The sequence below is a fragment of the Halichoerus grypus genome, chromosome 8, assembly GCF_964656455.1.
Source record: "Halichoerus grypus chromosome 8, mHalGry1.hap1.1, whole genome shotgun sequence".
Taxonomy (NCBI): Eukaryota; Metazoa; Chordata; class Mammalia; order Carnivora; family Phocidae; genus Halichoerus; species Halichoerus grypus.
Genome location: NC_135719.1, coordinates 5249581 through 5263105, shown reverse-complemented (window position 1 = coordinate 5263105; position 13525 = coordinate 5249581). Strand labels below are relative to the sequence as shown.

At 48.9% G+C, this 13525-nt stretch overlaps 1 protein-coding gene across 3 annotated transcripts in view; it reads right to left on the bottom strand.

Annotated features, from left to right (window-relative positions):
* Positions 1-13525, bottom strand: part of CRTC3 (CREB regulated transcription coactivator 3) — a 98800-nt gene that overhangs the window by 4279 nt on the left and 80996 nt on the right. For 2 of the 3 annotated variants that reach the window (XM_078078849.1, XM_036082812.2), the window contains exons 10-13: positions 9769-9986; positions 5769-6067; positions 960-1160; positions 792-872 (exon numbers count right to left, since the gene is read on the bottom strand). In XM_078078849.1, the coding sequence (XP_077934975.1) occupies positions 792-872; positions 960-1160; positions 5769-6067; positions 9769-9986 (799 nt within the window). The remainder of the gene's footprint in view (positions 1-791; positions 873-959; positions 1161-5768; positions 6068-9768; positions 9987-13525) is intronic. The other variant, XM_078078850.1, reaches the window with a different exon arrangement.

Below are 13525 nucleotides of genomic sequence, written 5' to 3'. Positions count from 1 at the left end.
CTTTCCAGAAATTAATACTCCAAACTATTTTTTTTAATCTTTCAAAAGTAGGCATTTCTATCATCTTTCAGGGAGATACTGACTCATCTAAACTCAACGGGCTTCTTCAGAAAATGAAAGGCAGGGACTACTGGTTTATGCCAGGAGTCTTCACCATGGCCTACTCAGGAAACATCTGTCTTTATTTCTTTTACTGTTGTAATTATTATTAAGATCTGTAAAATGCTCAAAATCCTTCCTTCTCTCCTTAATCCATCCTAGAGCCCAATCCATACTTAATGGACACTATAACATCTAGAGATATTTTAAATGGTCCAGGTTAGGGAGAACCTAAAAAGCCAAAGGAAGGGGTTGAATGAAAGTATCTGAGGGAGGGACGTCTGGCCCCGGCGGGACCAAGCTCCCCTGGGAAGCCACACTGGGCCAGCTCTGGCAGCCAGGCCTGTGGACCGAGCCCCTCCTGCGTCTCAGTCTCCTCCGCAGGACAGACCAGTGGACTGTGGTGGTCCCTTCCCTCTGAGCCATTCTACAGTTCTAGAACTAGACTGTCATCAGAAATCTTCTACCACTTGTTCAAAGAGTTCCTCTGCAGAGGCCTGACACCAAAGAAGGCAGCCAGCACCAGCACTTTAGGGCTAGGGGAGACTGCGGGCTCCCTTAGCTGCTGAGCTCATCTGAAATCTGGGCAATGGGGTACCTAGTCTATTTGGTGTGGGGGGTTCTACGCCCTGAGCAGCCTGAACAGTGCAAGTCCTGCCCCGAGGAAGAGGCCTGCCTGGATGTTCGCTCACCTGTTGAGGGAAGGCTGGGCCTGGCCTCATGGACTGCTGGTCAAAGCTCACATCTGGGAAGAAGCTGGTCAAAGATGAACCCTTCAGGGAATAAGGAAGGGAACGTTTAGCTCGGAACTCGGGGCAAGTAAGTGTTCCCTTGTGACCGGGGTCCCCACTAGGACCCACCTGGGCCGTGAGGAGCGGGAAGCCGGATGGAGGCAGGGATGAGGCGGCCTGGGGCTGCTGAGCAGGAGGCTCCTGGGCAGGGGGCTGCTGTAGGAGGGGCTGGGAGAGGTTCTGGGGGGTGGGGTAGGGGGGTGGCGGGGACACTTGAGCTTGAGCTTCTGTGGGCAGGAAGGAAAGTGGGCTTCGATCTGAGGACACCATCTGTAAAACAAAGCCACTAATCAGCTTCGACTGGCGTTTCTAAGTGATAAGTCCTTTAAGATTAGGAGGTGTCAAAGTGAGGGAAAAGCCTGAGCCCTTCTTCCCCGGGGTACTCTGTGCGATGCTCCCCAAAGCCTACTTCTTCTGCTGTTTCAAAGTGATCTTAAATCTCACTTCCTCACCAGACATTTCCCATTCAATGACAATTTCTATTGTCTTTAAAAAAACAAAACAAAAACACCCGTCAATTTAGCCAGTGTCCTCTGTGAAAATCATGTTTGTTTTTTTAAAGCCATACTTCTGGTTTAAGATGGAAGATTGAAGAAAGAAAAAGAGCTTAGTTAGCTCTGCTGTCTCCCAAACCTCGATTAAAAACAACTAAAACAACATTAAACAACAAGAGATATTAATGAACAACACTTTGAAAATAAATAAGACTAAAATGATAATAAACAGCACGAGGACAGAGATCATGGGAAGGAAGAAAGTGGCGGCACAATTTGGAAAATGAAAAGCAACGGACAAGCCGTGGCTGGGTGAGCAGAGCTGAGAAAGACAAGAGGAGGCTGGCAGTGGGATAAACCAAGAGGCAACCGGACTTCCGTCACAGGGACGGACAAGGACAGGGGTGAAGAGCCAGGAGGAGGTGCAGTTAGGCTTCACAGCCCTTGCCCATGGCGAGCCTGGGGGCGGCACTCTGGAGGGCAGAGCTGAGGGTCTGCAGGACACAGCATAGCCCAGGGGGTGAGGCGCTTTACTGGAAACACAGGTTCAACAGAGCTCACCACGGAATCTTGAGGCCTCCACCTTTCTTTCCCAACCTGACTCTCAGGAGGCTGGAGTCTAGGTATGGGCCAGTGTCCTCTGGGGATCTGACCAGCATGAGAGACAATCCTGAAACTCAGGGCACCAGAGGCTCCCCAAGGAAATGGCCGAGCTGGATCAGTCTACAGTGAAGACCATGCTCAATAAGCCCACCTGTCTACACAGTGTATCTGTGTCCTGTTCTTAAAGATGAGCAGAGCGCCAAAGATCACCAGACTGTGAGGAAAGCATCTGCATAGAAATCAGAGACCAAGGCAAATGTACAAAAAAAAGAAACTTGGAGAAATCTGTGCAGGAAGAAGTCGTCATGACAAACAAAATTATCAGGTCCCTGGGTGGCTCAGTCGGTTAAGCTTTCAGCTTAGGTTGTGATCCCAGGGTCCTGGGATCGAGTCCTACATCTGGCTCCCTGCTCAGTGGGGAGTCTGCTTCTCCCTCTCCCTGCCCCCCGCTCATGCTTTCTCTCTCTCTCACAAAAATAAATAAATAAATAAATAAATAAATAATCTTTTAAAAAAATCAAAATTATCATTATACTATTTAGTCTATAACAAATCCTTATCTGTTAAAAATACGTAATAAAATATTTGCGATGTGTATCTCTATATACATATTTTTTCAAAGTAGGGATGTGGATGAAATAAGATTACAAAAATGATGATTGATAATTGTGGGTGCCTGGGTGGCTCAGTCGGTTAAGTGTCTGCCTTTAGCTCAGGCCATGATCCTGGAGTCCTGGGATCGAGTCCCACATCAGGCTCCCTGCTCAGCGAGGAGTCTGCTTCTCCCTCTGCCCTTCACCCTGCTCGTGCTCTCTCTCTCAAATAAATAAAATCTTTTAAAAAATGATGATAACTGTTGAGGCTGGATGACAGGTATAGAAGGATTCATTCCATCATATTCTCTACTTTTATGCAACTTGGAAAATTTTTGTTACAAAAAATAAAAAGAAGAAACCAGAATGAAAATTACCACTGAAAACCTCAGAGAGATGAAAAAATGATACTGCATCCATAGGATGAGTACAAAGCTATAAAAAGGAACACTCATTTGGAGGATAAAAGAGAATTCTTGGCAATTTAAAAGTATGAGAGCAGAAAGGAAAACTCGACATAACAGGAGGATGATAAAGGTGAGAAGCTCTCCCAGACAGCAGGGTGAAAAGATGAGGAGAGAAAAGAGAAGAATGGAAAAAATAGGGTATGAAAGGAAATGTACAGGCAGTCCAACATTCACACAATAGGAGTTCCAGAAAGAGACCACAGAGAAATCAAAGGGAAGAAACCATCCAGGAAATAATTAATGAAGATTTCCCAGAAATGAAGGATGACAGGAGTTTCCAGATTGAGGAAACCTACCAAACATCCAGACTCATGTGATCCTGAAGTTTCAGAACTCTGGGGAACAAAAAGAAGATCCTACAAGCCTCCAGAGGGAAAAAAGTACATTTTGTTCAAAGTATTAAAAATTGGAATGGCACTGGATTTCTCACTAGCAACTCTAGAAACTAAAAGGCAAAGAATTAATACCTTCAAAATTTTAAGAGAAAATTATTTCAGATTTGAATTCTGTGTCTGGCCAATTATGAGTTAAATGATGGGTAGAAGGAAGACAGAGTTGAGTCATGCCAGGCCACACACACTCTTTGCTGGAAATCTACTGGAGGGCTTTTTTTTTTCCCCTTGTTGTTTTGTTTTGTTTTAAAGATTCTATTTATTTATCTGAGAGAGAGAGAGCACATGGGCAGATGGAGAGGGAGAACCAGACTCCCCGCTGAGCATGGAGTCCAATGCTACACAGGGCTTGGTCCCATGACCCTGGGATCATGACCTGAGCTGAAGCCAGATGCTTAACCGACTGAGCCACCCAGGCGCCCATGGAGGGCTTGTTTTTTTTTTTTTTTAAGATTTTTTATTTATTTTTTGACAGAGAGAGAGACAGCGAGAGAGTGAACACAAGCAGGGGGAGTGGGAGAGGGAGAAGCAGGCTTCCCACTGAGCAGGGAGCCCAATGTGGGGCTCGAACCCAGGACCCCGGGATCATGACCTGAGCCGAAGGCAGACGCCTAACAGCTGAGCCACCCAGGTGCCCCAGAGGGCTTGTTTTTAAATGTATTGAGAGGAGATCTACCCAACTCCAAGAGGTGGGGATGGGATAAGCAATACACACATAGAAAACCAGACTAACAAAGTAAAACATTCATTAACTCCCAGGAGAAAAATATTTTTCATTTTGTTATTTTATGGAATATTAAATGGTTCAACTCTGGCTATTGTAACTGGGAAAACACTAAACATGGAATATTGCTCTCATCAAAATTATAACAAAGCACAGTGTGAATGAGGAGGAAACGTGTGTGTAGGTGGGTGGGGTTTGGGGAGAGGTGAAAGAGAACCATATCCTAATCCTCCATGGTAGGATGTCATCAAATAATATCTAACACTAAAAATCCAGAACAAAACAAGCATGAAATAACATGGTTATACCAAAGAGATTAAAGTGAAAGGGGCCATCTCTAGGGAGTGAGAAATACGGTGAGTCAGGGAGGGGAAGACAATGTTGTTTCATAACAAGCCCTTTAGAACTATCTGACTTATTAAACTATGTGCATGGATAACATTGATTTTTTTTTTTAAATCTTAGTAATTAAGCAAACAAAAAAATGGAAACATCTGGAAAAGGATGCTCTCTATGCCTACAGCTCTCCTTAAAATGTAGCCAGAAAGCAAGACTAATATTTGTTACATCCTATAAAATAATCTTACAAAAGAAAATTAAAGGCAATCCAATAACATAAAAAGAACCATTAAAAAAACAATTATGAAATACCCTCTCACCCTCTCCCGAAAGGGATTACTCATGTTAAGAGTGAGTAATAACTGGATCTGCTAACTCCTTCCGTTGTGTTCTGTCAACTCTTGCTTGCTAAATCATGACTCATTTATGGAGAGGTGGGGAGTAAATGATGTCACAATGTATCTAGGGAGGAACCAATAGGTTGAAAATATATTCATTGATGATTATGGTAAGAGCCACCCTAAGAGCTCAGAATAAAAACAAAGTCAAGAAGACAAAATATGATGTTTTGACATCTGAATTTCTGTAACAGGCTTGTGACTTCAAAATGTGCCTCTTTCTTTCTTTTTAATTCTTGGTTTTATTTTACTTTTTAATCTCTACACCCAACATGGGGCTTGAACTCATGACCCCAAGATCAAGAGTCACATGCTCTACCCACTGAGCCAGCCAGGTGCCCCAAAATGTGCCTCTTTCTAAACAGACTTATTTAGGTCCTTTTATGGAGGACCCTGATCCTTATTATACACCTATCACTTCATGAGCAATAAAAGTACTGCTTCTCAAATCTGTAGGCGTAGTTAGGGAAGAGGTCTAATCCAATACCAAAGCTTCAGGAAGGTATTAAATGTCTTCTTTGGCTTTCCCCAGTGGCTTAAAATACTTACAGACTCAGTTACTGATAATTTTCCACACCAGTTTTAAAGCCCCAGCCTGGTCTCCCCCAGCCACCTTAGACGCGTCTGGATCGTGTTCTCTACGCCCTCCCTGGCCCCCAACTCCAAGGTCTGTGAGTTAGTGACTACGGATTGTGTTGCAACAGCGATCATCACCACAAACGTGCTGTGAGGACAAGAGCAGGGCTTCCTGAGTTATTCCCACTTGCTCCCTGCGGTCTCACGGGAGACCTCGGGGACTACACCAGCTGAGGGGGGCCCAATGCAGGCCCCACGCGCCTCCCCCGTTGGACTGTGGGTTTGCTCTCACCTGCGCCGCAGGATAGGGGTTCAGGGGGCTGGTGGCCGAGAGCTGTCTGCTGAAACCCTGCTGCGCTTCGGGGCCGGGAGAGAGCGTGAGCGGGCTGACGGGAGGCTGCCTCCTCCGGGACGGGCCGCTCAGGGCTGTGGTGGAGAGAGACGGGTTGCTGAGGGAGAAGAGCCGGAGGGAAGGGTGAAGAGCAGAGGCGCTGGGGGCGGACGTCTGCGGGTGGCCGTGCAGGGAGGAGGAGAGCGCCGTCTTATTGAGCGTGGCCTGGATGGAGGGGTTGCTCCGAGAACCCTGGAGACCTACAAGGACAACAAGTGCACAAGTTACTTGCCATGACTGCAGGCCAAATCTTCCCTTTTCCAAAGACTAACGAAGACCTAACTTCCGCCTGTCCGGATCTGACGATGACTCTGCGTGGGGGGCAGCTCTCGGGCGGCTCTCCCGCCGCGCACATACCAGAGGTCCCCGCGGCGGGGAAGAGGCGCGTGCACGCCGACGGTGACCGTGAGGCTGACTCACGAGGCCACGTGTACACAGCCGCTGGGTGGCAGGGCTAGGTGAGCAGAGGCCAGGGCTCAGCCCCCACCCAGCGAAAAGACCCCAGGGCTGTGCACACATTCTGTTTAGAGCCCCGAGCGCCTCTGTCCCAGGCACCCTGCCCGGACCCTCTGCTGCCTTCTGAGAGTCACGGCTCTGGGGCGCCGCCTCGGGGCACCCTGAAAATACCCTGAACGCCCCAGAGAGTCATAGGAAGGGACCCCCTCCCACATCTCCTGCTTTCTCTCTGCTTTTCTGGCTCCTGAGAATTATTCATCACAGTCTATTCCAATTCACGGAAAATGAAGTTTTTGCTGGTGCCGTTTTATTTGGGGGAAGGGGCTGTGAATTTTATTTTATTTTATTTTATTTTATTTTTTTTAAGTAAGTGTTGTTCCCTGAATTTTTTTATTTTTTTATTTTTTATTTTTATTTTTTTTAAAGATTTTATTTATTTGACAGAGCACAAGCAGAGGAAGAGAGAGGGAGAAGCAGGCTCCCTGCTGAGCAAGGAGCCCGATGCGGGACTCGATCCCAGGACCCTGGCATCATGACCTGGGCCGAAGGCAGCCGCTTAACCGACTGAGCCACCCAGGCGTCCCGGGGCTGTGAATTTTAGCGTGAGCCGGAGAGTTTGGGAAACTTTCCATGACACAGCCTGCTCCGTGAGGCCAGGGACCGTGTCCTGTGTCCTGCCGGGGCCTTGGCACGAGGCCTGGCACAGAGTGGCTTCGCTCCGTGACTTCATGATGCTTCCGTGTATCTCAGAAGGCAAGCCTGTGCTTCACAGTTCGGCCCGTCATCCTGGTACCAGCAGCCGGCGTGCGTACCACTGTGTGTTCTTTCACGTTCACAAAAAACTAAGTGTTCGATAAAAGTTACCACAGTGGGGGCACCTGGGTGGCTCAGATGGTTAAGCGTCTGCCTTCGGCTCAGGTCGTGATCCCAGGGTCCTGGGATCGAGCCCCACATCGGGCTCCCTGCTCAGCGGGGAGCCTGCTTCTCCCTCTGCCTCTCTCCCTGCTCATGCTCTCTCTCTCTCTCTCTCTGTATCTAAATGAATAAATAAAATCTTAAAAAAAAAAGTTACTACAGGGGCGCCTGGGTGGCTCAGTTGGTTAAGCGACTGCCTTCGGCTCAGGTCATGATCCTGGAGTCCCAGGATCGAGTCCCGCATCGGGCTCCCTGCTCAGCAGGGAGTCTGCTTCTCCCTCTGACCCTCCCCCCTCTCATGTGCTCTCTCTCTCTCTCAAAAAATAAATAAATAAAATCTTTAAAAAAAAAAAAAAAAAAAAGTTACTACAATGGAGCAAGGACATAATAAAGCATTTTTTGCTGGCAAATGATTTTTCTAAACACAGGAAAGATGTCTCTGATAAAACCCTATGCAGCTCTCCCACAGTACAACTCTCCATGGATCCCCTAGCTCGAGTCACAATCAGAGCTAAAGATGTGACCTTCAGTCAAGAAAGCCACGGGGTGCCTGGGTGGCTCAGTCGTTAAGTCTCTGCCTTCGGCTGAGGTCATGGTCCCAGGGTCTTGGGATCGAGCCCTGCATGGGGCTCCCTGCTCCGCGGGAAGCCTGCTTCTCCCTCTGACCCTCCCCCTGCTTGTGTCCCTCTCTCGCTGTGTCTCTCTCTGTCAAATAAATAAATAAATAAAATCTTAAAAAAAAAAAAAGGAAACAAAGCCACTCATTCAGAAGGAAAGCTCAAACATGTTTGTACGACTTTGTATACCATGCATTTTAAGGAGTGCCTAGAAACTATAAAGCCTTGATACTAGTCCTGGACAAAATGATGCTTTTTTGAGGAAAATAACATACAGTGATAAACATAGGATTTTCAGCTGAAGCGAAGTGTCGAAGGCCACCCTGGAGAATGACGGCTTCCCCAAGACCCCAAGGAGCTAAGTGCTGATGCTGTGTTACTTACGTGATCTTGGATGTCCTTGTTCATACAGAATTTACCAGGACACTTGGTAGAGCAGCAGGATAATAAAATGACCTTAGTGAGTAAGTAGAGGTTATCTCTAAAATCAATTCTTCAAACCTAAAACTATGTGGGACAATGGCAGCACCACTGCAAGCTTTGGAGAACCTTCCAGATGACAGCTGTAAAGGGGACCTCTCTCCTGTGAGTGGTGGATTCTGATCTGTGTGGACAAGTCCTGTTGAACCCAGAGTGGATACCAGCAGGCATGTCCCCCACCGACGGACCATCACTGGTGACCCCTTCCCAAGGAAATGGTCTACACCACAGCTCTTTGGACTGGGGCAGCCGGGGGCTGGACCGCAGCACTGGGAGTAAGAGATCAATGCCTGCCTCAGACATCGACAAGAACGTCTGTCAAGACACAAGTAAATTTAGTCATGTTTCAACATGGGGTCTGAGCTGCGGGCGCTCAAACTTGGTCCAGTAATGCCCAAGTCACATCATGGGCCGCAATTTCATACAGCCAGATGCTGACTTTTAAGCACTTCTGGAAATTTGAACCAGTAATTTTATTTATTTTTATTTTTATTTTTATTATTTTTTTAAGATTTTATTTATTTATTTGACAGAGAGAAACACACCGAGAGAGGGAACACAAGCAGGGGGAGTGGGAGAGGGAGAAGCAGGCCTCCTGCTGAGCAGGGAGCCCGATGCGGGGCTCGATCCCAGGACCCTGGGATCACGACCTGAGCCGAAGGCAGACGCTTAACGACTGAGCCACCCAGGCGCCCCTGAACCAGTAATTTTAAACTGTGGTAGATTTCTATTTAATATACGTATCTATGGAGTATAAAATGCTTTCATCACATCCAGTATAAATGTTCTAAAATTCAAAATATTCTCTTCTGAAATCCAATGGGAAAGCAGAGGAATCTAGAGAGAAAGCTATAGTGATAAACCATCATCCCATGTTGATAAGAGCCACTAACATTGTGGGGCGCCTGGGTGGCTCAGTCGTTAAGCATCTGCCTTCGGCTCAGGTCATGATCCCAGGGTCCTGGGATCAAGCCCTGTATCGGGCTCCCTGCTCGGCGGGAAGCCTGCTCCTCCCTCTCCCACTCCCCCTGCTTGTGTTCCCTCTCTCACTGTGTCTCTCTGTCAAATAAATAAATAAAATCTTAAAAAAAAAAAAAAAAAAGAGCCACTAACATTGTTCAGTGAACACAGAATGGAATGGATGCTTTTTTCTTGACTCTCGCATCTTACCCTCCAAGTCCCAGGACACCTGGGCTGGTGAAGACTATTAATAAAGAAGGAGGTCTAGCAGAGCGTCCCAGAGCTCATGGAATCCAGCAGAAACAGACCACCAAAGTGAAATGTCAGCAGGGTCAAGAGCTCTAAGAATAGGTACGTAGCTATCTCTAACTCAGATGCAATCATTCTCATTCAGTGATTCACTGGGGACCACCTATGATTAAGCCACCAGGGTACGTACGTGGGCACGTTCTCACAGAGTGGGGGACACTTACCAGAAGAGCTTCTTATGCCCAGGTGAGTCATAGCAGCTGGCAGGTTGCCCACACTATTCCCCACACTCATACTACCAAAGACATGGTCACTGGTGTCCAGTGAGGCTGGCACGGGCGCAGAGTAGTGGAGGTTGGTGAGATCTGGCAATGACCCCCCGGTGTTCAGGGTCCCCAGAAAGGGTGAGAGGCCTATGTTTTGACCGTTGTGTGGAAAACCACTGAAAAAAAGAAAGAGAAGTGTTACTTTCTAAAGTGCATTTGGTTGCTGGGGAATAGAACAGACCTGTCAAAGAAAGGCAGCGGGTATCAACCATGCAAGTCCTTACGTAGGCTTGGACTCTCCCTCGTTCTGAGACCCGGCATCCTTGGCTTACCCTCTCTGAAGGGCAACCGCCTTACCTGTTAAATCAGACTAAGGATGTCAGCTGTGCCTACTTTGCAGAAACATCTTCCAAGACCAGATCAGACTATGGTTGTAAAAGTTCTTTGAAAACTATAAAGCCCTATATAAAATGTGAGGCACTGTTTATATTTGTACGCTCCTTTTTGCTAGATTTTAAAAGTATCTTTCCCACACACACACAAAAAAAAGTCTCTCTGCGTCAAGCAGATACTTCCAAGATATATCTGATTACAGTTTTCATCAATTTTAAAGTGAGAAAGAGATGTTAGCATTCACTTATCCGCTGTGTGCCAGGCACTGGGCTGAGTGCTGCTGGTACAAAGACCAAGGAGCCGGGCATGGGGGTTCGCAGTCAGGCCCACCCCTGACATCTGCAGGCCTGGAGGAAGAGCGTGCATGGAGGCCCACATACCATCTGTTTGAACTTCTAAAAGTTATGAATCAAGTGAACAAACCCTTAAATGAACTATGTTCCATGTTTCTGTCCTGACAAATTATACCTCCATAAGAGCCTGGAAGGCCAGATTGAAATTGAGAATCCTCCGGCTCCTGGAAGTTCTGCACGGGGACATAGGGGAGGTGGCTGTGGTCCTCAGCCCGCCCACCATCTCTTCCCACCCCAGCCTGCTCCTCCCCACAGGGCCCCCGTGCAGCTATCCCAGCCTATAGGCCAAGCCCTGGCCACAGTCCACATCCCCCCTGCCCGGTGCCCCTCAGGCAGATGGTGTGTTCCCCAGTGGCCCCTTGGACTCCAGACTCCACGGGAGCGGGGTCTCTAAAGTGTGGGGCTCTGGGAGGAGCCGCCTAGCCCAGGTCTGAGGGCACTGCTCTTGGAGTCCATGGGCAAGCTGGAGAGACAGCGGTGGTAAAGCAAGCACTTGCAATGTGGAAGGAAGCATGCAGGGCCAGAGCTGACGGGGGGGGGGGGCGGGGACGACCGTTAGGGACAAGAGATGCAGTTGTCAGTGTCAGGCTGGGCTGGGAAAGTAACACTTTACCAAGCACCTGACAGGGTGCTCATGCTTCAGGGAAGCAGCCTGGCATGGCCAGCGTGTCAGGGCAGAGCCAGGAAGGGGTGGGTAGCAGGAGACGAGGTAGGAGGGGAGTGAAGTGAGCAAGGGTAAGATGATGCGCTGTTCTGAAGAGTCCAGATCAGGGACTGTGGGAGGTAGGGAGCCCAGTGTAAGCTGGAGAATGACCCTTCAGAAATGCCACTGTGGACACGGCGTGGAGGACGGCATAACGGAGCAGAGAGTGAGGCAGCGATGGTCCAGGCCTGACCCAGGAGGGAGCAGTGAGGGGAGGGTAATGGATTCCGCCGAGGACGCTGCTGTCCACACAGCACCTCCCAGAGACCAGCTGCGGGCATCAGGGCCTCAAGAGACTCGGACAAGGCAGGGAGGCAGCCACATGGTACAAGTCTGTAATGCAGGGACAGAGCCTGGCGTGAGGTGTGGAGGGGCTAACCAGCGGGCTGGGGGGCTCCCTGGGCTGAGTTCGAAGACCCAGAGGATCTAGGTGGGAAAACCACTTCAGGCAGAGTTCACGGCATGGGCAAAGCAGAGAAGTGTGAAACCACACAGCATGCTCGAGGAATTTAGATACGGCAGGAAATACGGCAGGAAGGTCAAGTTCAGGAGAAGCGGTGGTGAGGGGGCTGGTCCTGGGCAGGTAGGCAGAGAGCACACGAGGCTCAGACGGACAAGGAGCCGGTGGAAGGTTGCGAGCAGGAGAAGCCATAATCCTGAGGACAATGTGGCTAATAGATGGGGGAGGGAGGACAGGCACAAGGAGCAGAGCCTGGGGGCACAGAGGTGAGGGGGGCTTTTGCTGCTCAGTAGTCCAAGGAGACACAGGAGAGCACGGGGATGGAGTCGAGAGACACTGAGGCAGGACTGGAGAAGGACTCCTGATCTTCCGGCACGGGGACCCTGGCCTAGGGACACTGAGGTGTATAAGCAGACTGGGGATGATAACGAATTCTGTCTTAGACACTGAGTTTCCACAGGACAAGAGGACGCGTAATAGGGACATCTCTTGAGGACAGTCCCCTTGGAACAGTGTGGGTGGAGGCCAGACCACAGTGGGTCGCGGAGTGGACAAGCAGTAAGGGAAGAAGACTCAAGAGCAAATACTCTTTCAAAAGTGTGGCTAAGAATTTGCAACGACGTGGATGGAACTGGAGGGTATTATGCTGAGCGAAATAAGTCAAACAGAGAAAGACATGTATCATATGACCTCACTGATATGAGGAATTCTTAATCTCAGGAAACAAACTGAGGGTTGCTGGAGTGGGGGGTGGGGTGGGAGGGATGGGGTGACTGGGTGATGGACACTGGGGAGGGTATGTGCTATGGTGAGCGCTGTGAACTGTGCAAGACTGTTGAACCTCAGATCTGTACCTCTGAAACAAATAATGCAATATATGTTAAGAAAGAAAAAAAAGAAGAAGATAGCAGGAGGGGAAGAATGAAGGGGGGGAAATCGGAGGGGGAGAAGAACCATGAGAGACGATGGACTCTGAAAAACAAACTGAGGGATCTAGAGGGGAGGGGGGTGGGAGGATGGGTTAGCCTGGTGATGGGTATTGAGGAGGGCACGTTCTGCATGGAGCACTGGGTGTTATGCACAAACAATGAATCATGGAACACTATATCTAAAACTAATGATGTAATGTATGGGGATTAACATAACAATAAAAAATTAAAAAAAAAAGTGTGGCTAAGAAATCCTGGAAACGAGCAGGAAGTAACTAAAAGGGAATGCAGGGCTAAGGAAGGACTTCTTCTGTGCAGACTCCTTAGTAAGTACATTTAAACGCAGAGAGAAAACCTGTAGGGCAGGCAAGGCCGAACCCGGGGTGGGGGTGGGGGGGCAGAAGGAGGGAGAGGCCTCAGAAAGGCCTGTGCAGACAAGGGTCAGGGAGTGAGTCGGGCGGTCAGCCTTGGCCAGGAGGACACCTGTGTCTTCGAGACTAGGAAGACAGACTGGCGAGGGGAATCCGGAGCAGGAGGGAAGCTGAGCCTGCCTCCCTGGTGGCCCCCCTTTTCCTGGTACAGGTAGGGGGACTGGCAGAACTGTGCAGGCTTGGGGGGACATGGGGAAGAAGGGAAGGTGTCCAATTTGACGGAGGAGGAAGAAAGATTTTGGTGGTACAAAAACTGAATGTGATACCTTGTCTTTCCGATTGGCTGGAAGTAGGAGATCGGTTATAGGGTTAAAGGTCAAGGACTAGAAAAATGACCTTGAGAACCCAGAGCTGCTCAGCCTGACAGTGGACAGGCTCTCTGACTGATGGGTGGCAGACGGGAATGAAGGCAGGGAGAGGAAGTGGGGAAGGCAGGGTCCACTGGC